The 24,193-nt window shown below is 41.3% G+C and overlaps 1 protein-coding gene across 1 annotated transcript; it reads left to right on the forward strand.

Moving 5' to 3' along the window:
* Window positions 1-1,433: 1,433 nt before the first annotated feature.
* Window positions 1,434-11,066, forward strand: det1 (DET1 partner of COP1 E3 ubiquitin ligase). Its single transcript, XM_054619924.1, has 9 exons — window positions 1,434-1,722; window positions 2,521-2,877; window positions 3,066-3,332; window positions 3,456-3,668; window positions 4,751-4,974; window positions 6,183-6,312; window positions 6,821-7,011; window positions 7,971-8,162; window positions 10,213-11,066. Exons 2-9 carry the CDS (start codon window positions 2,629-2,631, stop codon window positions 10,400-10,402), a joined length of 1,656 nt encoding a protein of 551 aa, XP_054475899.1. The 5' UTR covers window positions 1,434-1,722; window positions 2,521-2,628; the 3' UTR covers window positions 10,403-11,066.
* The last annotated feature ends 13,127 nt before the right edge of the window (window positions 11,067-24,193 follow it).

Here is a 24,193-nt window from a genome sequence, read left to right on the forward strand (position 1 = left end):
CTTTGGGCTGTAAAAAGCACAGAAGGATGAAAAAATAATCTTTAATAAGCACTGTGTCTTCTGGCAGATGGGCTTAAAAAAAAAGAAGGTGCATAAAAACCATCAGATGTAGACTCTCCATCCCGTCTCTACTTCATGGGCTAATACTAAAAGCTGAGGCGAGGGTGCTGTGTAGTCATTTCTTAGAAAATAGCAGAAGAGCAACCAGAGGATAGTGCACGGTTTCTGTTTTGAAATACTCTTGTGCGGGTTATTGTTGTGGCACGCAAACCCACCTGTGTGCGCACACACATAAGCACACAATATTGAGGCACACGAACACACCACTCAAACACTCACTCACACACATCTTGAAGCGCGGGCTTAATCAGGTATAGTTGAAAAGGAAAATGCCATTAGATTTTAAAGTGGATAATTTCACATCTTTCCCTCCATTCATTTCTTCATTTTTCTTTTCAAACTGGCTTTTTATGCCCACTGCATGTGCTTTTATGGAAAATTACAACATTCAAACGAGACTCTTTGGTCAGGGATAATTGCACAAAGAACCATTAGCAGTCTTCCAAGACCAATGCACTGCGAACAATTTTTCTCTTTCTTTTCATAATGCTATTCTCAACCCGTATGAACATGCCTCATAAGAAAGAGGATAATCATAATTTAATTATCTGTCATTATGGGGGGCAAAACGCAGGTCACCACGGGTTCGCTTATGCTACACGCTGTGATAAACAAATCAATTAAACGAAATAGGCTAAACAAACAAGACAGTTATATACACTGTAGGTACAGTGGCCAAAGGGCTTTTGGTTTTTTCAAATTCAGTCGAGGCAATTATAGTCATGTTCAAAGTTTGCTGGAACACTTGCACTCCTCACCTGCAAACCCACCTACTGATCAGTAAATTGGCACTTCAGTGAAATCAGCGGGTGCATGTTTGACTCGTCTGTGGCCACACTATAAGGTTGCCTCTTAATGCAATTCACTGCAGTTGGTTACTTTAAATTGTACCCTGTAAAATGTAACACTGTGATGCTTCAAAATACATTTATAGCATATCATTTTCAGCTTGGATTGAAAGCATGTATGGTAGAATATTTTATAATTATAACAAAAGGTTATTTAAGTGTGGTTGTTTCTGTCCCTTGTTTCTGTCCTCTTCTGTCAATATAATTATTGTTTCATTTATCTATATACTCCATCTAACATAATTGTTGAGTTATACTGCGCTGTAACCATTGTACAAAGATACGTCGGCACATTATGACTGTATGTGATTTTTGTTCCTTTTTTCAGCTGCCAGTGTCACAAACCCACTTGATTATTTGAGTCAACTGCTGAAGGGTGCAATGTCACTTTTTCACCTGAGGATGATGTGGTGGCGCTGCTTTAAAAAACCCAGTCCTGAGCTGCTCTTAATTCCGGCACCGCTTTCCTCTTCTTCTGCGTTTCCTTCACGGCTCACCCACAACAAACAGAGCGGCTCTTAAGACACCAAAATGCCCCAGACAGGCGGATATTTGTAGAAACGTGATAGGATACGGCTACTCGTGCACTATAAGACACAATTGAGGCCGAGCCTTCCCCACTGTCGTGAGGTGGAAGTGGTAGCTCGCTGTAACTTGTCGAGCCCGTGAGCCAAACTTCACTGCTCTTGCTAACACAGCCAACTGAACTTGGAGGACCAAGAGAGCTTCCCTGTTGGCTTTTTAAAGACAACAAGTAAGTAACCACCGGCTGTGCCACATGCCTAGTGTTATAATGGTCGGTGGCTGCTCTTTATTGTCGAGCCGGCTGAGCTAGTGACACACATCACACACCAGAGCAGACTGTGGGTGTCTGGACAGAGCAGAAGACAGTCCTCCTATCACTGCTAGTCAAATGAAGACGTCCACACACCGCTGCAGAGAAGGGCACCAAACCAAGTTAACCTTACTGCTATCAAGTCGTCTGCGGCTGTGAAGGAGCTTTTTAAAGTCTTAAATAATCATCAGGGTTATCTCTGTCTGGACTTGCACGTCTTAGCAGAAAGCCTTTGCTGCAAGCTGGGCAGTTTTAACGAATGCTACTGTTGCGTTGCATTATGGGAAATGTTTGATCGAGTATTGTAGGAATTGGAACCAGCCAAATACAGGTAAAATACGCAAGTGGCTGGTAGATTTGCTTCACTCAACCAGCCCATTAAAGTTAATTTCCAACCCTGAGTGTCTCTCTTTTGTGTGAATAAAGATTTGGTTATAAGATTCCATACGAGACGAGACATCTGTCTTTAAAGTCCTCACTTTGTCCAACTAGCAGCCACGAAACTTGAATGGTTTGTGACATGAAAAAAGCAAGTATCCCTTCACATTTGGAAAAAAAACAAAAACTGTGTAGTTGCTCGATCAGTTACTTAAAATTGTGAACCCGTTATCAAAATTGGAATGTGTTACTCGATCGTTTTCTTTTTACTCGAAAACCTGTTTCTCTTCAAAACCGATTTACTTGTGTGTTCTTTGTCTCTCCTCACACTTTCTATAGGAAACCTAGGTAACAGGACTACACCTATGATGTAGTCGTTTCACCGTTCCGGCCAACTGTCTAACTACCTTCTGAGGAGGAATTCGAGATCGTTCTCTAATCACAGCGATGGATGACGACACGCCGACCCTGAAGCCCAGACGGATCCAGAATCAAAACGTGGTTCATCGTCTTGAGAGGCGCAGGATCTGTTCGGGCCGACCCGGAGCTCACTGGTACAGAGTACGGTGCTTCCACCAAAATCTTTTCCCCAACTTCACTGTGGTCAACGTGGAGAAGCCCCCCTGCTTCCTCAGGAAGTTCTCGCCAGATGGACGCTGTTTTATTGCCTTCTCTTCTGACCAGACTTCTCTGGAGGTAAGATCAGTTCATTTAGCTTATTTTTCCCTCTGAACATTGGAGTTGGACTCCCTAAATACCACATATTATGTGATTAAAAAGCAACCTAACAAGACTGGAACAAACTTGGGCCATCTAAACTACAAAATATACACAAGACAAAATTGTGAGTAAAATAAACTCCAATCCCAATGTTCCTCCTACAGATATATGAATATCAAGGCTGCCAAGCGGCTCAGGACCTGCTGAGAGGCCAAGAGGGAGAGACTCTTGTAACGGCCAATGACCAGCGTTCCCTCAACATCAGAGGCCGCCTGTTTGAGCGCTTCTTCTCCTTGCTCCACGTCACCAATGTGGCCTCGAACGGAGAACACCTCAACCGGGAGTGCAGCCTCTTCACAGACGACTGCCGCTATGTCATTGTCGGGTCGGCTGTGTACGTCCCAGAGGAGCCGCCGCCTTACTTCTTTGAGGTAAGAACACTGTCATACTAACGGTAAAATTACGAGGAAATCAAAAAAATGATTAAAACTACAAATTCGTTTCTATAGTTTGGCTCAGACCGCCCCTCTCATCCACACTTCATCTCCTACCAGGTGTATCGCAACAACGAATCTGTGACTCCCAACCCTCGGTCTCCTCTAGAAGACTACTCCCTCCACATTATCGACCTCCACACTGGCAGGCTTTGTGACACCAGGTCCTTCAAGTGTGACAAGATCATCCTGTCCCACAACCAGGGCCTCTACCTCTACAGGAACATCTTGGCTGTGCTGTCGGTCCAGCAGCAGACCATACATGTGTTTCAGGTGAGCATATTTACCGTTTAAAATGTAACTCTTTGAAGCATGTTTCCCTGCTGGTGACGTGGCGGTAAGTGATGTTAAAGGAGGTGTTTTGACATTTATAAAAGGCAAAACACTTTCTGAGACATTATTAATTTGACTGTTAACATACTTAAAGCTAGGGATGTCTCGATCAAGTTTTTTCGCTCATCAGTCCTCAGCCGTCCTGATCCCATACTTGTATTTTCCTAGATAATACAGCTGCACAGTGCAATATTCAAGTATGTTTAAGTTAGTAAACTCAACCACAGTAAATGTATATGCTTGACAGATGAATAGTTCTGCATTGCATTAAGAAAAGTGCCTGCATCCAAGCTGTTCCTTAATGTTTTTTAATTTAAATTTTTACCCATTTACAAAGCATAAAATAACAAACCCTCACTGTAAATGTTTTGGCCTTGTTGTCTCGAGGGAAATTATATGTCCCTTTTTTAAAAAATGTCACGTGCAGATGAATTTGTTAAATAACATGAATAAAACAATCTGACACTGCATTTTGCTCCTCGTTAATAGTGTGTGTTGTTTCGCTGTGGGCGGGGCTCAGTCTGTGGTCACACACATGGAGCTCAGCGAAGTGAAGGAGAGACAGCAGAGACTTGACAGGGGCAGCAGTTCGTTGCGTTGCTGTGCATGAAAACTTCGCGAGTAAAAATATCTGTGTGACAGCTGACGTAAAACGAAGGATCGGATCGTGATCGGTAGCTCAATATAGCCGATACTGATCAGTAAAAAAATGCCTTGATCGGCCCCGATCAAGACCTCCCTACTTAACGCTATTATGTAGAGATGGCCCTGCAGCAGCAGCCTTTCTGCCCGGTACAATTCAGTTTGGTTTTACTTTTTAAGAAGCAGATTTATGCTCGGATGTGAGAGGAAATGTTCCTGTCGCTTCTGGTTTGAAAAATGTTCTGATTGTTAACGTATGTACAAACTTTTTTCTAACAATTAACTCAAGTTTTCTATTTATTTCGATCTAGTTTGGGGAATGACTGCTGCTTAAAGAAACTCCAAGTACCATATTGTTTTTTTTCCTTATCCCCTCGCAGGTCACTCCAGAAGGAACATTTCTAGATGTGAGGACGATTGGGCGGTTCTGTTATGAGGACGACCTCCTGACTCTTTCAGCAGTTTACACTGAGGCCCAGGCTGAGAGTCAGCCGGGCTTCCCCCGCCTTTACACTGACAAAACCATCAACTCCCTCAAACACAGGCTGCTGGTCTACCTCTGGAGGAGGGCTGAGCAGGACGGCAGCGCCACCGCTAAGAGGAGGTACACAACGTTACTCTCATGCTCTCAGTGGATGTTTAGAGAAAATGGTAACTTACTTTAATCGATCTTTTTTTTTTTTTGATTGTATTCATCCATTAGCCACAGTAGAAGCCATGGCATCATGAGTGAGAATTAATTTATCAGAAAGTTCCTTAAACGTCTCTAAGCTGCATTGCCTCAGTGTATGTCTGAAGAAGGGGCAGAGCTGCGGCATTGAAAAGCAACCTTTTTCTTTTTTTTTTTTTTTTGGAATAAAAAGATTAATTCATCCATTATTCAGTTAAACCAGCAAGAAAGAATGAAGAACTATTTTTCATATGCGCTGTGTGTCCAACCCTGCACATTCCTGTATTTCTGTCGTATTTCAAGATCTTTGAAGATAACAAATTTTAGTCCAATCATGGATTAAAAAATGACGCTACCAATTGAAACCCAACTGAAACAAGAATGCAGTCATTGGGTTTATTTTTTTATTCTTTCTTTGTCTTTGCTGTTGCGTGACTGATGTTTGAGTGGGATGTAATTAATTAATTTGAGGTGTGTGTGTGCGCGTGTTTATATATATATGTTTATATATATATATATATATATATATATATGTTTATATATATATATATATATATATGTTTATATATTTATATATATATATATATATATATATATATATAATGTCTAATTACATATGTAATTATATTTATGTTTATATATATTACATTACATTACAGTCATTTAGCAGACGCTTTTATCCAAAGCGACTTACAGGAAGTGTATTCAACATAGGTATTCAAGAGAACTACTAGTCACCAGAAGTCATAAGTGCATCTCCTTTCTTAAACAAGCATCTAAAAGCATAAACCAGAGCAAAAGTATAGTGCAGAAGCAAATTACTACGAAAACAATAATTGCAACAAACTAATACGAATACAATAGGTGCTACAAACTAATACGAATAGGATAAGTGCAACAAACGAATACGAATGCAATAAGTGCTACGAGGAAGGCTCAGGGTAGTACTTCTTGAAGAGGTGAGTTTTCAGCCTGTGCCGAAAGATGGGCAGTATGTATATATATGTGTGTGTATGTATGTATGTATGTACGTATATGTATGTAGCTCTTCAGTCCATCAAGTACCATTTCCATAATGAACTGATGTTAGATGCTCATTTGGTGATCTGTTTAGTTCACCCTGCTCTTGCGTTTGTCCTCAGATTCTTCCAGTTTTTTGATCAGCTGAGGAGGTTGAGGATGTGGAAGATGCAGCTGTTGGATGAGCACCACCTCTTCATTAAATACACCAGCGAAGACGTGGTCACACTCAGAGTCACCGACCCCTCGCAGGTACACACACACACACACACACACACACACACACACACACACACACACACACACACACACACACACACACACACACACACACACATATGAATTCCTCCCAGTGTTCTCCTTGTTACTCTCCCCCGCTTCTCTCGTGTCTTTTGTTGTTTGTGCTGCATAGCAGGGATTCCTCTCAGGTCTCCAAGGAGACGTTTATCTTACAGATTCTCTTCAGCCCTGCTAATCATTCATGACGGCAAACAAAATATAGTAACTAACAGATCTAATTAATATATGTTTTTATTTCCTGGAAATCTCCCCTCTCAGAGCTCCTTGCAGATCAGCTATTCGTCTCACCAATGGAGAATATATAAATAATCTCATTCATTATAAACTCACATAGAAGCCAAAGCCTCAAATGATTTGTTACAGTATAATAACCATCTCACCATTCCTGGCTTTCCTTGGTATTTCACCTGGATTGTATCATCTTTTCTTTGAATCTTCACCCTCTCCCCTTCCCCCACAGCCGTCGTTCTTCGTTGTGTACAACATGGTGTCCACGGAGGTGCTGGCCGTCTTTGAGAACACCTCCGACCAGCTGCTGGAGCTTTTTGAGAATTTCTGCGACCTGTTCAGAAACGCCACGCTGCACAGCCAAGCCGTCCAGTTCCCCTGCTCCGCTTCATCCAACAACTATGCCCGGCAGGTCCAGAGAAGGTATTGAGAGGAGAAATGTCATGTGTACGGACGGATATTAGATTATTGAATTCAAATGAAAAATATATTTCTGCAAAACATTGAATGTATTTCAGTCTGAATATAATTGTGCTGGCAAACTGCAGGGTTTGGGGGTTTTCTCTGAATGAAATAGAAAAAAAAGAACTGAACCTGATGATGTGAAGCCAAATGTCAGGGAGGATTTGAAGAAGGCGGTTAGGGAGGGAAGCGGATCAGCGGGGACCGCCTGGAGGAGGGCGGAAGTTTTAGGACTTAATCTAGATATAGAAGAGAGACATTAAGACAGTCAGCTTGGCTGGAGGAGCTGTGATTGAATTTGGCGGTTCGACTCGCCAGTGCAGGTGACAAAATCCTGTGTGGAAGGTGAAGAGGGAGGACCAGACAAACGGGGGGAGGGGTGTGAGGAAGGAGAAGATAAAGGGTAGTTTGAGCGAGGCAAAGGGCTTAGAATTGGATTTTAGAGTGGTGAAAACTGATGTCGGGGAGAAGGAGAGGAGATATTGAAAGCTGGCGAGCACATTCAGCAAACCAGATTTGTACCATTTACAATTGGCTAGCATAAACCCAATTCACAGGGTTTTATATGGCCACTAACCAGATATAGAGAGACCTGCAGGTCTGCAAGTATGGAGCACAAAACAAGGTGAGAGGAAAGACTCAAACTATGGATGGAGCATGGACAGCGACGCCACAAAGTCCCTGCTGTGTGTAGTGAGACATGGGATTATTATTTAGTTCTCTCCAAGTTCTCTCCAAAGCGAAATAAATTTGTGGAAATGACACTGTTCACTCCTTTCTGATCCTCAAACCAAACCAAGAGGAGTATCACTTTAGGATCATAGAAGCACTTTTGTGGAAAGTTTTACATCACGGCAACAGTGCCAAAAGAGACTCACTCATCAAGATTCCTGTTGCTGTTTCATTTCTCTGTGCCTCAGATTCAAGGACACCATAGTGAACGCCAAATACGGCGGGCACACCGAGGCGGTGCGTCGGCTGCTGGGTCAGCTGCCCATCAGCGCCCAGTCCTACAGCAGCAGTCCTTACCTCGACCTCTCCCTCTTCAGTTATGATGACAAGTGGGTGTCAGTAATGGAGAGGCCCAAGACCTGCGGAGATCACCCCATCAGGTATGGGACTCTATGGCAGGGCCAGCGCAAGCACACTTGCACACAGCCTCTACACACAACAAACAGCGCTGTCCGTCTGAGAATAACTCGTAATAATCCATGTTGATGGATACTCGCATGAATAAAGTGGAATTTAGGTCTGGGCATTAAGGCCTAAAATGTATGTCTCTGTATAATTTGGGAGCATGGACGACAACGGTAAATATCACTGTTTATTTGTTTTTCCCTATGTCGATGTAGATGCTTCTGATATGGCATGGCATCGCGTGGCAAACTTTCAACCATCCCAAAGTCAATCTAAACCTCAAAAATTCTAAATGTTATCTCTTTACTTTGTTATTGCGGTCTATAGTTTAATTGCAGGAAACACGTTATCTAATTTGAAAAGGAAATTAATTAATATAGTGTTTTATTTAAATATCTGCTTTGATTAAACAACCCCGGCATTAGTCATTTAAAAACTCTATAATAAGATGCTCAGAGATAGTGTTAGGGAGTTAAACGGGTCATAAAAAAACATCTCCGGTTTTCATTCAAGCGTCTCACCAAAAACTACATTTAAAAGATAACATTTGAACACATCAAACTGTCTGTGCCGCTTTATGTCAACTCAAATTTGACTTGAAAAAAATCCAAAATATGAAACTGAGCAGCAGCTGAAAACAGGCCTGTTTGAATTGTTACTTTACTATACTTATTATTATTATTATTATTATTATTATTATTATTATTATTATACCTTCCACCCCTAGTGAGATCACTATTCCTTATTCCATGGGCTATATACATGCATATAAAAAATCAACCAAAACAGCAGATGCATTTGAATACTTAATTGGACGTTGATTACCATGGCAACAGTTGAAGCCTTACCATTGAAAAAAACACATTCCTCAGTGCTTGCTGTATTGACCAAAAGAAGGTGGATGCAGTGAGCACAAGCTTCTGACACCCAAAGGGTCCAAACCCGCCTTTATCCTCCTGCACGGCTAATGCAGCCTCAGCCTCGGCCTCACTCCGCTGCATTTCTTCGGCCGCATACTCTGGCTCAAATAAATGTGACTGAATATCCGAGTCTGAGTATGTAGCTATATCCATAGCATCCTCTGCACTTGCATTTAGAGCTCATGCGCCCCCCTGGCTACCCAGAGGAAGAGACGACAAATACAATCTGAAATACCCTTTTAGTTCTTCCTTGCCTGACGGCACTGGATGCAGGAAGAACAAGAGATTGAGCAGTGGCAAACTCAACTTTCTCTGTCAATAAAGCACACACTGAGGAAACCAAACCACCAACACTGATTTGGACATCTTCATAACAGGTGGCACATTTTCCCTTAAGTCATGTCTCAAATGAATGTTTCTTTTGCTTTCTTCTTTTTTGACTTGGTATAATTTGGACTGGCAGTCTGACAAAACAATCAATTTTAGCAGTCAAGGGATATTGTGAATGGGCATTTTTCACAATGTTCATATAACTCAATAAGCGATTAATCGAAAATAATGTAAAAAATAATAATTAGTAGTGGCAGCATTATGGCACTCTTACCCTGATCAGAGCTCAGGTTTATTTGTGCTCAGTTAAGATCTGGCATCCTGCCTCTGGCTGTGGAAACTGGAAACTTCCATTCAGTTCCATAGGTGGACAGAAAGTGTCAGCTGTGTGATTTGGATGAGGTTGAGAATGAAATGCATTTTTATATTTTATATTCTATATTTAATTGTTCATAATCTTTGTGTTAAGCTTAAACAAAAAATATCTGCGATACATCTCAGTCTGTTTGATATGACAGATGAATGTAGATTACATGACCTCTTTACAAGGCATCTGACATAGCTAGCATCAGTTTTTGTTTGAGGCTTCTTATCTCAAAACTTTTGATCTGTTATGTTTATATCTGATACACTGCATGTTACACATGGTACCATGTGTTGGCTTTCTTTCCTTTTCCTTTCTTTCCCCATGTCAACTCATTTCTCCAAAAGCCTGGACTAATCCTGGAAGGATTTAATGGCACTATTTTCTCTCTCTATGCCCCTCACCCACCAGGTTTTACGCGCGGGACTCCGGCCTGCTGAAGTTCAAGATACAGGCCGGCCTTCTGGGGCGTCCAGTTAATCATGCCGTGCGGCGCCTGGTCGCCTTCACATTCCACCCCTTCGAGCCCTTCGCCATCTCTGTGCAGCGCACCAACGCCGAGTACGTGGTCAACTTCCACATGAGGCATGTCTGCGCGTGAGGAGCTTGTGTTCCTGTGCAAACAAATGACAGTCACACTTGGAATCAAATTGCAGGAGCGGTGGGTTTCTGTTGGCAGCCACTGGTGACAATACAGCAAATCATACCCTCCATCTGGAGGCACAATACAGTTGTTCTGTTAGTCGCCCTCTCCTCCTCCTCCTCCAGAGGAAATCGGCGGTCCTCTCCCTGCATTCTCCACCTGATGGAAACCACTGCTCCTCACCTCTTCCCCCCTCCATCACACAGTGGTCACACCACTTCCGCCACTCCTCCCCCTCCGCGAGAAGGCAGCAATTCTGCCTTTTTTCTTTTCCACACTGCTTCGCCACCTCGTTCCCCCTTCATCCACGGAACAAAAAGGGACCTGTAGGGAGGAGAGCCTGGAATAAGTGTAAATGGAGATGTAGAGAGAGTGATTGATGTGCGACGGAGGTGGGAAGCCGTAGGTAGCCGGACCTCTTAGAAGGGAACCAAAGGTGTATTCTTTTTTTTCCTACCGTGCACTGAAAAGCTGCACATTCATATCAGAATTGCTTTTCCAGTTGGTCCATGACCAGCTGTGCAACAAACTTTCTTTTTTCTCACATGGATTGGGAAAGAGGTAATTTTATATTATATTGCTTTTACACGTTTTTACATAGTACCACTTGTATATATTTTATGCCAATAAAATTGTCTAAATTTTAGTCTGTGTTGATTTTTTTTTGGGGGGGGGAAGAAATTAGAAGGTTACGGAAGAGATATATATATAATTTTTTTCTTTGCATTTTAGTGAATGCAGTTAGTTGTACACAGTAGCTGTGGCTCGATTTTATTTTAAACTCTTGTGAGAGTACTAACCCTAAACAGGGTAAAGCTCGGCCTGGCAAGAAACCTGAAGTAGAATACTGGGTTTGTGAGCTTGTGCATGAGCAGACATCACCATTTTTTTATGTGCATGTGAGTGGGAAAGCGTTGGAGTAGAAAAGAAAATCTTGAATCTGGTCGTAGTATCATGTCGTACAGCAGATCCAGTGCTTTTCCCATCATACCTTGTCTCTAACCTAATCTAATAATCTATGCCTTAACTAGCTGTACTGGCGGTAGTTCCCAACATGTCGCTGCATATCTTAACGGAGCCTCGTAATGAACCTGAAACGACGTTAGCACGAAGCTTTAACACATACGGAGAGCAGACAAGACACAGTGTAAGTGTCATCATATTAAATTTGAATACTGATCCCTGCAGTCTGTTCTCCTGCCGCGTATAGCGTCCTATTTTATATCAGGGTCCATCTGTGTGGCGGACGGAAGCGCGGGACATCTGTTTAGCTCAAATGTGTTATTAAAAACACGCAAACACAATCAGATAATCTACAGATATGCAAATGGACTAACCCCCCCACACACACACACACACACACACACACACACACACACACACCCTCCTGACATGATTGCAAGGTCGGCGGTATCACAAAAAAAAGGGCGAAAAAGCGTACACCCGAGCAGCTGCAAGAGGTCATGGTGGTATGGAGCAGGTGCGGAGGGATTAAGTGTTCTCCTAGCCTCTGGTTACACACTACAGTGGACCTGGGAAGTGTGTGTGTGTGTGTGTGTGTGAGTGTGAGAGAGTGAGAGAGAGAGAGAGGGGTTCAAGGTAGAGACGGAAGAAGGGGTGTTTACGGATGGAGAAATGAAACAATTGGTGAGAGACTGGAGATAGACTGGCTGAGATGTCAGGGGATCGATGCTCTGTGAGTGCGGTGACTGTATTATGCACAGCCGCTTAGTTTTTTTCTGCAAAACCAGAAAGTAAATAGTACCTCGGAGATCAGGGCTTAAGGAGGCCGTGTTATGCCATTGTCATTACGGCATGTTTGTGTAAGCTGGTGTGTGACAGCATGCTGTGATAATCAACTAATTACAGGAAGCTCACACAGCATGGCACAGACAACCGAAGGTAAAGGAGGACACTGTCTGTTGTCCTCCTCTAGGATGACAGATTGCCTATAGGAAATGTGCAGGACCGTGTACGTTGTAGTGCTGCCTCTCTTATGTTCAAGGGTCTGTTTATTTGCTTCAAGACACATTTATGTTTTTACCCAATCTAAAACTGCTGGGGTTAATATCTTTTCAGTTTTCTGTACTAAATGTAAGCCTTATGTCTAAATTAGGCAATCATCAGCTATTCAATTTCCCCACAGATGTTTAAAAGCCAATAAGGAAGCAGGACACCGTGGAGTTTAAAGTCCCTGCTGGAGTCTTCAATGCAAACACAGATAATATATCACCACATGAACCCACTGGCTCCCAGTATTTAGTGTAATAACAAATATGTCATATCTTTCTTATTCTTAAGAATCAGGTAAACCCAGAGCCTTCTCCCTGACCTTGGTTGCTACGGAAACATAACCACTCTCTGCTTGGTAACCAAGTCTTTTCTAATTGCTGTTGTCTTGGCAACAGCGCAACCAATGTAATCCAGAAAAGGCCACAATCCTAAGTGTTTCCTGTTGCAGTGCTCGCCTTCTCGGAGCGGTCCCTCTACACACACGGGCACATCTGATCATTTGGACAGCGGTCGGCAACAAATATCTAAGAAGTGTGGTTTACAGCGTGAGGTTTAGTCATTGTGTTTTTTTTTTTGGAGGACACAGATGGCCGGATTGACAGGGAAATACTCAAAGATATTTATTAAGAGCAATTATGGATCTGCAGTGTAAAACACTCTTAGTTATTTTAACAATTTAAATTTAAGTATGTTGTTCTGAGCATTAAATGTTTCACAGCGCTCTCAAAAGGAATGTTTTATTCCCTTCTGCGTCACAAAATATCACAAAATAAGCACTCGTAAACCTTTCGTTCTAGTTATATTCTTCCCATTGGTGTGCAGTGATTCCCAACCAGAGGTACTTGTACACCAGTAGTACTAGTGCAGTTGACACTAGTACAGAAGAATTGTAGAGTGAATAGGAAAGAGGACGGATGCCCAAGAATGTTCTTTCATTAATTCCGGCGTCAGTGTTTTCATTACTTCCCATGAAACCATCATGTTACACCTCAAACCCTGCTGCACTTTCTACTGTAAAAAATATGTATCATATTCCAAAATCACTACAACTTTTAAGCATCATCTGTATTAGGACCTATCAGAAACAATCATCTACTCCCTTCATCAACCCTTGATTCTACTTTTTCTAAGCAGAAAGACGTAGATCTAGAATGCTTTAACAATGACACATTTCCCAGCTTTGATGATCTATGTCAAAACCAATAATTTTAGTGTATGTTCAAGTATCATCACCTCACCTCGCTTGGAAAAATATAATTCATTCTCAGATTGGAGAGCCTCATTCAACTCAGAAAATCGAATCACACCGTGAGAAGGAACGACATATGGAGTTAACAGGTGACTATTGGAAGGGAGCGTTAAAACGGGTCACCTCATCATCATGTGCTACCCTTTCACTAATTCTATTGAAGGTTTTACATCACTCAGTCAGATCTGACATATATACTTGGTCATGCTCTGCTCCTCAACATTATTGGTCTTTGGTCTGCAACATCCTTTCAGATCTCTAAGGGGTCCCTATTAAGCCAAGTCCACAAATGGCCATCTTGGAAGTACCAATTTCTATCTGTTCTTCATTCTGTGTTGCTTGTTTTTTTTTTCTTGAAAATATGAAATATGGAGATATTTGTTACTTTTTTACCTACAGTACATAGTTAATTAAAAGTAATGGATAACTGTTCCCATAGTTATTTAAAAGTAATGGATAACAGTTCCAATAGTTATTCAATAGTAATGGATAAATTATTGAAAAAGATGGCAAAAAAATAGTTACCAGCTCGTAGCAAATTATTAGAAAATAGAGTGACCAGAATATTTAACATTTCAGTTTCCAAAAATTTAGCAATTTCCATTTTAACTTAACAGTTGTGCATTGGTGACTATATTGTTGTTCTATAAAGAGATTTAAATATGGGTACAGGGTTAAACAAGTTGTATCAACAGTCTACAGTCACATATGTTGTAGTTTTCTTACGTTAATGGAAGGTTTAAAGAAAATATTAATAATTCTGTGAAAGTTTACCTTTTAAAAAAAAGATATATTCAGCCAACATCCCCATACCAGTTCCTTTCCTGCAGTTCATAATTGACTATGAAAAATAACATGGTTGTATGATGTGTAACAGGGTATAACTAGTAGGCAATTTGTTGATTTCTAAAAGGGGAGGCGGTTCCTTTCGTACTCTAAACTGCTTCAAGAACCACTCTTTTGGTTCAACTACTGTTTAGAGAATGTTATAGATAAAAAAAAAAGGATCTATAAGTGGGCAGGAAAAAGTTGCAATTACAAATCTGCCTGCTACTTCAGCACCACGGACAGCGCAGTGGATTTATTAACACCCAGCGCAGCGAGGCTACTGATATTTCAGAGCCATGGTCAAATCCTTGTCAGTCCTGCCCTGATACAGGGAGACAATAATGTTTTCAAAGAGTTTCCTTCCCAGCAGGACGACTGTTTCGAAATCACTGCATCACCAACAGTACATTGAACTCTGATGGATGTAAGAGCGTCACAAGAGTTCGGCGTGGTGCTCGAGTTTACTACTGAAACTGGGGGGAAAATACAGGCGAGGTTGTGAAGGAAGAACTGATAATCATATGGATACAAGGCAGTGGCTGCAAAAAGGTCAGAAAAGATTTACCGGGGGGATTTCATTATCCCCTGACATATAAAAAAAGCAGCTAGAATGTCCTCCGATGACTGAAGGGCCACAGTTTTATTACTTTGAAGATGGCTGCCATATGCCAGAGAGATGGCTCTCTGTGTTTGCTCTCATTGTGTTTTGCTCCAGTAAGACAGCATAACTCCTAAATCTGTTTTAGTGGGTAAACTCTAATTCCATTAATAGTTAGCCTTCAAGCTAACTGCTAGCTTGTATTTTATTACAGTCATAAGTGTATAGAAGTCTCTACATAACAGACATTCTCTTAAGAAATTCCACCTAATTTGGTGACCGATAACGTAATGAACGATCCAAAGTAAATGGAATTTTGTTTGTGCTCTTCAAAGCACTGAAAATGTACATTTTGGGACAATTGGGACTATTTATTTGATATAGTTTCATCGACAACTTACCACAGTGAGGTCTGTGGATCATTCAGAGCAACCAGGACGTTGTTTCTTGAAAGCAGCAGTTTTTCTATTAAGAAAATAGAAATGAAATTCAGAGCATGGAGCCCCATAAATAAAAAAACATATCTGATTTTATGTGAACTGACACTTCTTCGTATCCATGTCTCTTCCTTTGCTTAACATACAGCAAATTGCTATGGCTTGGTGGACGAGAGTATATCTCCCAAATCCTTCATACTCCTCTTATACATTGATGCATACACAGTGGGAAATATTTCACAGAATGGGAATACACATACAGGTGTAACACACACACACACACACACACACACACACACACACACACACACACACACACACACACACACACACACACACAATGTCCACCTTTACCCCCTTCATATTCCTCAACCGTTATTGTTATCGACCGCACCGGTATTATTCCTTCCTGTTACATATAACACTATAACACTGTCAACATTTCATTTCACACGGATTACCACTTCAGCCATCTGTACAGCTGATTGAGACCAGTTCTGCACTTGTGGAGCCTCCCGGCGAGAACCATCAAATCACAACACCACCACCTAATGAGTGGAGGGAGCAGGCGGGGGCCCGTTGAGGAGGGAAGGAGAGGGCCTAAATATTGACAGCAAATATTTGATTGAATGCGTACGGGTGTCCCCCGATTCATAGGCGTGTGCTCAGGCACAGAATGCACACACACACACACACACACACACACACACACACACACACACACACACACACACACACACACACACACACACACACACACACACACACACTCGAAACCCCAATGCACAATTTTGTGTGTTATCAGCGTCTTCAGCTGTCTTTGACTGGGAAAGAGAGGGGTGGATGCTTCATATATGCACCTCCACACACAGTCCACTGGGCCTGCGCCATGCTGAGACGAATACACAGCTCTACTGTAGTAGCTGCTACTGTGTCTGTGTGTGTGTGTGTGTGTGTGTGTGTGTGTGTGTGTGTGTGTGTGTGTGTGTGTGTGTATGTGTGTTCGCTGCAGATTATTTTTAACTGACTTCATATATCTGTTGTAGACACACCCAGTTGGATGCAAGCACGAGCACAGCACACACACACACACACACACACACACACACACCAATCTCCGTGCAGCCCCTCAGCAGGCACTGGCACACACCTGACTGAGCACCAGTTGGGGGGTTTCAGGTGGAAATCCGCAGGGATGGCTTCGCAGCATGGACGACCTAAAAATACGATGCACCGGGATGTCCTTTGTAGATAAACACTCACACCGTCACATTATCCATACAGAAATAACTGAAACAGAAAGATGAAGGGACAATCATTAGTGTTGCCCATAAAATATGATCATTACCAAGTGTTCAGTGAATAAGAGAGTGAAACAAAGACCTCTTACATGCGTGTGTTAATGCTTGTGAAGGGACATGGTTATGTTATCAATTTGCATTTGGAAAAAACTAACACAGGCCTGACTCTTAGGTTGTCAGTGACTCTCTTACAGCAGGAGCTTTCCTTAATATAGGAAAAGATAAACCAAGTTGTGGCTCAAACTGATTTAAAAGAGTTTTGTGATTTCTGCATGCAGTAAAGAGTGTACATATGGGTACACTGGCACCAGGCTTTGAGCCCCTGCTCTGGTCCCTGAGACCGGAGCAGTTCAGGGGATTCAACAGGTGATCAGAGTTCTCCACCTGCTGGACAAAAAAAAGAACCGCATCTTCTTCTTTGCCTTCTTTCTTTAAACTACAACTACCATCAGCCCTGTGGGTCTATGAGCATGGAAGAAAAGTAATTAAGTATATTTACTCAAGTCATGGATTTAATTACAGTTTAAAGGTACTTTTATTTGGCATTCATTTTTTCCTACTTCTATTCCACCCCCGAAAATGTACTATCAACTGTACACAAAGTAGTCAATCTCACCACTAGACACTCAACACCAGGAGCAGCTACTGATATACCAAAAATATAAACAGTTTGTAAAAATTCAGAAATTGGTCCTGAAAAATATTTTTACAAAAGTGAGAATTGAGCTTTGTTACTGACACAATGAACCTTTAGGAAGTTTTTACTTAAGCTCCACAGGGGATCTATGAATTTGGTTTGGTGACTTTCCAGTAATTTCATTTTATGTTACTCTAATACTGACATGTGTTATTCTTTGGATGTTGTTGCCCGGCCCTCTCTACCAAGTAGATGTAACTGATATGATGCTCAAACTGTTTTATAAGCAGTTTATTTATTTTAAAACACAAATCATACCAGTTTAAAAGCTGCACTAAAATACTGTAATAAAAATAAAGGGCTTTTCAACCGTAAAAACAAACCCAGGTTGCTAAAAGTTTTCGAAACTGTGTGCTCATTAGCAGTACAAACTGCCATTTAAAGAGTCACATTTTGTCCGCATCAATCACATAACAACATCCCTCAGTCTGTCCAGTTATAGCTTTTCTCTACTAATTATAAAGTGAGTTCAAAGTGGAACACCACCTGAATTAAGAATTACAATATGTTATCCCTATTAAAGTTCAGTCAGTATCTGTGAACTTGAGCTTCTCTCTCTCTCAAAGCCAGAAACCTCTTAAACTTCTGATGCCATCAAGTATAAAGTTTGGCGCTGCTCCATAGACAATGAATGGGAGACTGATTTTGTGGACCCACAGAAATTTCCGTTTTTTAAATAGAGAAACAAGTTATATTGTATTGTATTTTTCTCAGTTGTGAAACAGAAAATGTACCCATATACCCTTGGTGCTCTCAGTGTCATCTGAAATCTTTCACAATTCATTATTTAATAATAATAATAATAATAATACATTTTATTTGGTGGCGCTTTTCATGGCACTCAAGGTCACTTTACAGCATATAAAATCAGTGATAAAGCACAACAAATAACAGATTAATAAAAACATCGCAATAATAAAACAACAGTAGCTCATCTGTACATTCAGCACCAGAGCATAGCTGGGAAATAAGTTTATATATATATATATATATATACATATATACATGTATACATAAACACATATACGAAAGGAAGAATGCGAAAAGATGCAGCTGGTGCAGTTAAAGTGAATATGCTAGTTTGAAAAGATGGGTTTTAAGAGCAGATTTGAATTCTGTAGGGGAGTTCAGTATATGCATGTGAGGGGGAAGTGAGTTCCAGAGTTTGGGTGCAGCGTAGTAGAAGGTCCTGGCACCGACTGTGCTGAGGTTGATGGTTGGTAGAACCAGTAGACCAGCAGATGAAGACCGCAGGGCGCAGGAAGGGGTGTAGGTCTGGAAGAGGTCTGTGAGGTAGGTGGGGGCTAAGTTGTGGAGAGCTTTGAATGTTAACAATAAGATTTTAAAGTTGATCTTTTGTGACACAGGGAGCCAGTGAAGTTGAATCAACATGGGAGTGATGTGGTCAGTAGACTTTGCGCCTGTGATAACAATAATAATCCAGGTGACAAGTGGAGGTATTGGATTTATTAATCTGTTCAAAAATGTGGTTTTCTGTTGGGAGGCAGAAGTAATTTAAAACAGTGGAAGGGGACAGTTTCATGGTGGTTGTGGACGGTAGATTGGTCTGTATGATGTTGGCAGAGGCAAGCTGCTTATGGATTGAGGTGGTTTTGGAGTTGAAAAACTTCAGAAAAGCAAAGCATTGTTCATGTGACGGGTTCCTGGTCATGCTGTTTTCCGGTGAATTGAGTAACCTTTTCACTGTTGAGAATAGGGTTCTGGTATTACCTGTGCTGATGATATTGGCGTAGTAGGAGGTTTTAGCTGTAGAAAGAGCATTTTTGTAGTGGAGTAGATGGTCAAAATACAGTCGCTTTTGCACAACAAGTCCAGTCTTTCTGTACAGTCTCTCCAAGCGCAACCTAAGGCCTTGAGCTGACGTAGTTCAGGTGTGTACCATGGAGCAGTATGGGCAAACGAGACAACACGTGTTTTCAGAGGGGCTAGAGTATGAAGTGCAGAAGATAATCTGTCATTGTAGTGGTCCATTAGATCCGGGAGTGAGGTGGGAGCAGCCACTGGGTTCAATGTTATTAAACTGATGAGGTCCTCTGGGTTAACACGTCTGATGTTGCAGTATGATATAGTACGCTGCACCCTCAATTAAGTGAGTGGTAGGTTGGTGTTGAATAATACTGCTTTATGGTCCGAGATGGGTAGTTCAGCAGAGGTGATGTTATACGGTGTAACACCGGAACAACAAACTAAGTCCAGGATATGGCCCTTTGTGTGGGTTATAAAATCAACGTATTGTTTCCGGTCGAAGCAATCTAACATTGCTTTAAAATCTTAAGTAAAAATATTGTGGATGTTGTCAAAATGAACATTAAAATCCCCAGTCAGGATGATGTTGGGAGACATTGCACTAAGGGTGCGAAGAACATGGTTTACACATAAATAGAAATCCAGGTGGAGCAGCTGCCTTTAGGTGTAAAAAATCTTTATGTGTCTGCCAGGTTTCTGTGAGACATAAATAGTCCAGTTTGTTGTCTATGATGAAGTTGTTGACCAGAGGGGCTTTGTTGGCGATGGACCGGATGTTGTAGTTATGGCAGGTCGTGTGCAGTGTGCTGTGTTTAACTAGCGTAGTTAGCACACTGTGGTCAACACGCCGTATGCTGTGCGGACGGGAGGTCCTGTGCTTGATAATGGACTGTATGAAGGAGCTGGCTTATCTCGAAAGAACCTATTGACTGTTTACATCTCCGCTTTGCTCTGACGTCATGAACACGTGGGCAACGATAACCTCACGAGAGCGAGGCGGCTGCAGGTTTTAGAGCCAGGCGCCGCAGTTGCTCTCCACGGACTGCATGGCGCAGTGCATGATGGGAAACGCCTGGCTGTCTCCTGATCAAAGAGCTGATTGGCTCTTAGTTTTGACAACAAACACCACGTTTTGTAGAAAATTCTTATTTTCTGTGTAATTGTAAGATTTGACGCTAGGTTGTTGGCTAGTGGACTCACGTTATACAATGATGTGGCTAATAATAATAATAATGATTAGTATTATTATCATAATATATAAGATTATTTATTTAGTATCTGTAAATAATATATATTTATTGAGAAAGCCTAATTCCAATTTGACGTCAACATGTTTTCAGTCAGAGAACTTGAATGTGTGAAATCCATAGATTAACGATTGTGAAGCATCAGAAAACAATAACCCAAACGTTATCATATAACACGCCATATAACCCAAACGTAGTCTGCAAACTACAGGTAGCCTACAAACGTAACGAACAGGATGTAAACATTTCAATGACTTCCTGTGTTTTCACTGAAGGCATCTGAAAACTGTCCGACTTGATCGCAGTTTTTTTTCAACGCCCCCTGCTGCTGCCGCTGCTCTCACAGTCAACTCCAACGAACCTATTCACGTGCAGCAGACTGTAAAATCTAAGGAGCATTTCCACATTTTATACTTGATGACATCACACATTTTAGTTTATAGCACTCTAGCCTTTTGATTTGGGAGAGAGATGTTCATGTTTGGGACTGTCCTAGACCATAATAACATGTATGCATTTTGAAAATGGTCGTTGCAGAATAATAATAAAGGCTACAGGTAAAAAACAAAAAGAGTATATTGTTTTTTGTGTCACAGTGTTTTCAGCCAAATTGACTTGGTGATTAAAGGCAGCTGTTGCTCAGGGTTACACTTGAGTTATGAAACATGAAAAAAAGGTTATCTAATTTTAGATGGGTCTTTGAACTAGACCTTTTAGGTAATGGTGCTAGATTACTATACCTTCCAAATGGGAAATCAGCATGTTTTTAATTTCGAACAGATAATTGTAAACATAGACCTTTGTTTTAACATGTGTTAACGTAACGTTTTTCTGACTGACATGTATTATTTCAATTCAATTCAATTCAGTTTATTTTGTATAGCCCAGAATCACAAATTACAAATTTGCCTCAGAGGGCTTTACAATCTGTGCACATGCGACATCCTCTGTCCTTCCCTCACATCGGCACAGGAAAAACTCCCCTAAAAAACCCCTTTAACAGGGAGAAAAAAGGAAGAAACCTATGGGAGAACGACAGAGGAGGGATCCTTCTCCCAGGATGGACAGAATGCAATAGATGTCATGTGTACAGAATGAGCAGCATAACAGTTCTTAGATACAACACATTCAATGTATATGACATAAATGATTCATATAATAAGACTACTTATAATAACAGCAGCAATTATTACAGTAGAATTATAGCCATGAAAATAGGGATAGTAATGTGACTAATAATAATAATCGAAGTAGCAGTGGGTGTCAGTCGGCTCACAGCAGGAGGCACGACTACGGTCCAGGTACCACAACGATTCATGGAAACCTGCAGAACGAGAAAGCAAAAGGGCTTCAGGGTGGAAGTAAAGCTAAAATGCTTAATGGTACAGGTAATAGTAATAGTAATGTGACTAGTAATAATAATAATGGTGGTAGCAGTCGGTGTCAGCAGGGCCGTAGCAGGATGCACATCCACGGTCCAGGTACAGCCACGATTTATAGAAGCCTGCGAAGCGAGAAAGCACAAAGACTCCAGGGTAGAAGCAAGTCAATAAGCGTAATAGTACAGGCAATAATAATAGTAATGTGACTAATAATGATAGTGGTAGTAGTAGTGGGTGTCAGCAGGGCCTCAGTAGGTGGCACGATGACAGTCCAAATATAACCCCGATTCCTGGGAACCTGCGAGGCGAGAAAGCACAAGAACTCCGGGGAAGAAGCAAAATCAGTAATGTGCATAAATAGGAGATTAATACATAAAGAAGGAGGGAGAGAAGAGGAGAGAGGAGCTCAGCGTATCCTAGGTAGTCCCCGGCTGTCTAGGCATATAGCAGCATATCTAGGGGCTGGACCAAGGCGAACCTGAACCAGCCCTAACTATAAGCGCTATCAAAAAGGAAGGTCTTAAGCCTGCTCTTGAAAGTGGTGAGTGTGTCTGCCCCCGGACTGAAACTGGAACCTGGTTCCACAGAAGAGGAGCCTGATAACTGAAGGCTCTGGCTCCCATCCTACTTTTATATACTCTAGGAACCACAAGTAACCCTGCATTGATTGAGCGCAGCTCTCTAGTTGGGTAATATGGAACTATAAGTTCCTTAAGATAAGACGGTGCCTGACCAGTTAGAGCTTTGTAGGTAAGTAAAAGAATTTTAAATTCTATTCTTGATTTAACAGGGAGCCAGTGCAGAGAAGCTAATACTGGAGTAATATGATCTCTTTTCTTAGTTTTTGTTAGAACACGTGCTGCAGCATTCTGGATCAACTGTAAAGATCTAAGAGACCTATTAGAGCAGCCTGATAATAAGGAGTTACAGTAATCTAGTCTAGAGGTAACAAATGCATGAACTAGTTTTTCTGCATCACTTTGAGACAGGATTTGCCTGATTTTCGCAATGTTACGTAAATGAAAAAAGGCTGTCCTTGAGATCTGTTTTATATAAGAGTTAAAAGACAGATCCTGGTCAAAGATAACTCCAAGGTTCTTAACGGTAGTGCTGGATGCTAGAGCAATGCCATCTAGAGAAACTATATCGTTAGATAATTGAATTCGAAGGTGATCTGGACCTAATAGGATAACTTCTGTTTTTTCAGAGTTTAACATTAAAAAGTTACAGGTCATCCAGGTTTTTATGTCCGTAAGACATGCTTGAAGTTTAGAGAACTGGTTAGTTTCGTCTGGCTTAATTGATAGATATAACTGGGTATCATCTGCATAACAATGAAAGTTTACTGAGTGTTTTCTGATAATATTCCCCAAGGGAAGCATATATAAGGTAAATAAAATAGGTCCAAGAACAGACCCCTGTGGAACTCCGTGACTAACCCTGGTTTTCATCGAGCTTTCATTGTTTACATATACAAACTGAGATCGGTCTGATAAATACGACTTAAACCAGCTAAGTGCGATTCCTTTAATGCCTATTAGATGCTCCAATCTCTGTAATAGGATTTGGTGATCAATGGTATCAAATGCAGCACTAAGGTCTAGCAATACAAGTACAGAGACAAGTCCTTTGTCTGAAGCTATTAGAAGGTCATTGGTAATTTTCACCAGTGCCGTCTCTGTGCTATGATTCACTCTAAATCCTGACTGAAAGTCCTCAAATAAACTATTGTTATGCATAAAGTCACAGAGCTGATTTGCTACTGCTTTCTCAAGGATCTTAGAGAGGAACGGAAGGTTAGATATAGGTCTATAGTTAGCCAACACCTCTGGATCTAGAGTAGGTTTCTTAAGAAGAGGTTTAATTACAGCTAGTTTGAAGGCCTGTGGTACATGGCCCGTCAGTAAAGACAGATATTTCAATGGTGGTGCACTATTTGTCTTTTTTTTGTTAAGCGACAACTAAAGGATTTTACTTAAATTGAATTTGGCTGAGATTTCATTTTTTATTCATATTAATATTATTGTTTAGTGTTGTATTTTGATGCTACGGCGACATCATTTTTTTTACTTTCATGCAAATAACGCCTCCTTGAATTGAATTGAATTGAAATTAATTGAGAGAGGGAGACAGACAGAGAGAGAGACACAGAGAGAGAGAGAGAGAGAGAGAGAGAGAGAGAGAGAGAGAGAGGGAGGCGCATGACGTCAGAGGTCAGCTGACAGGTTTG

This window comes from Anoplopoma fimbria, chromosome 19 (genome assembly GCF_027596085.1).
Source record: "Anoplopoma fimbria isolate UVic2021 breed Golden Eagle Sablefish chromosome 19, Afim_UVic_2022, whole genome shotgun sequence".
NCBI lineage: Eukaryota > Metazoa > Chordata > Actinopteri > Perciformes > Anoplopomatidae > Anoplopoma > Anoplopoma fimbria.

Excerpts from the sequence above, each read along its gene's own strand:
- det1 (XM_054619924.1), top strand. The coding sequence starts at position 2,629 with ATGGATGACGACACGCCGACCCTGAAGCCCAGACGGATCCAGAATCAA. Across the intron at positions 3,333-3,455 it reads CGCCGCCTTACTTCTTTGAG|GTGTATCGCAACAACGAATC; the intron begins GTAAGAACACTG and ends ATCTCCTACCAG. Across the intron at positions 4,975-6,182 it reads AGCGCCACCGCTAAGAGGAG|ATTCTTCCAGTTTTTTGATC; the intron begins GTACACAACGTT and ends GTTTGTCCTCAG.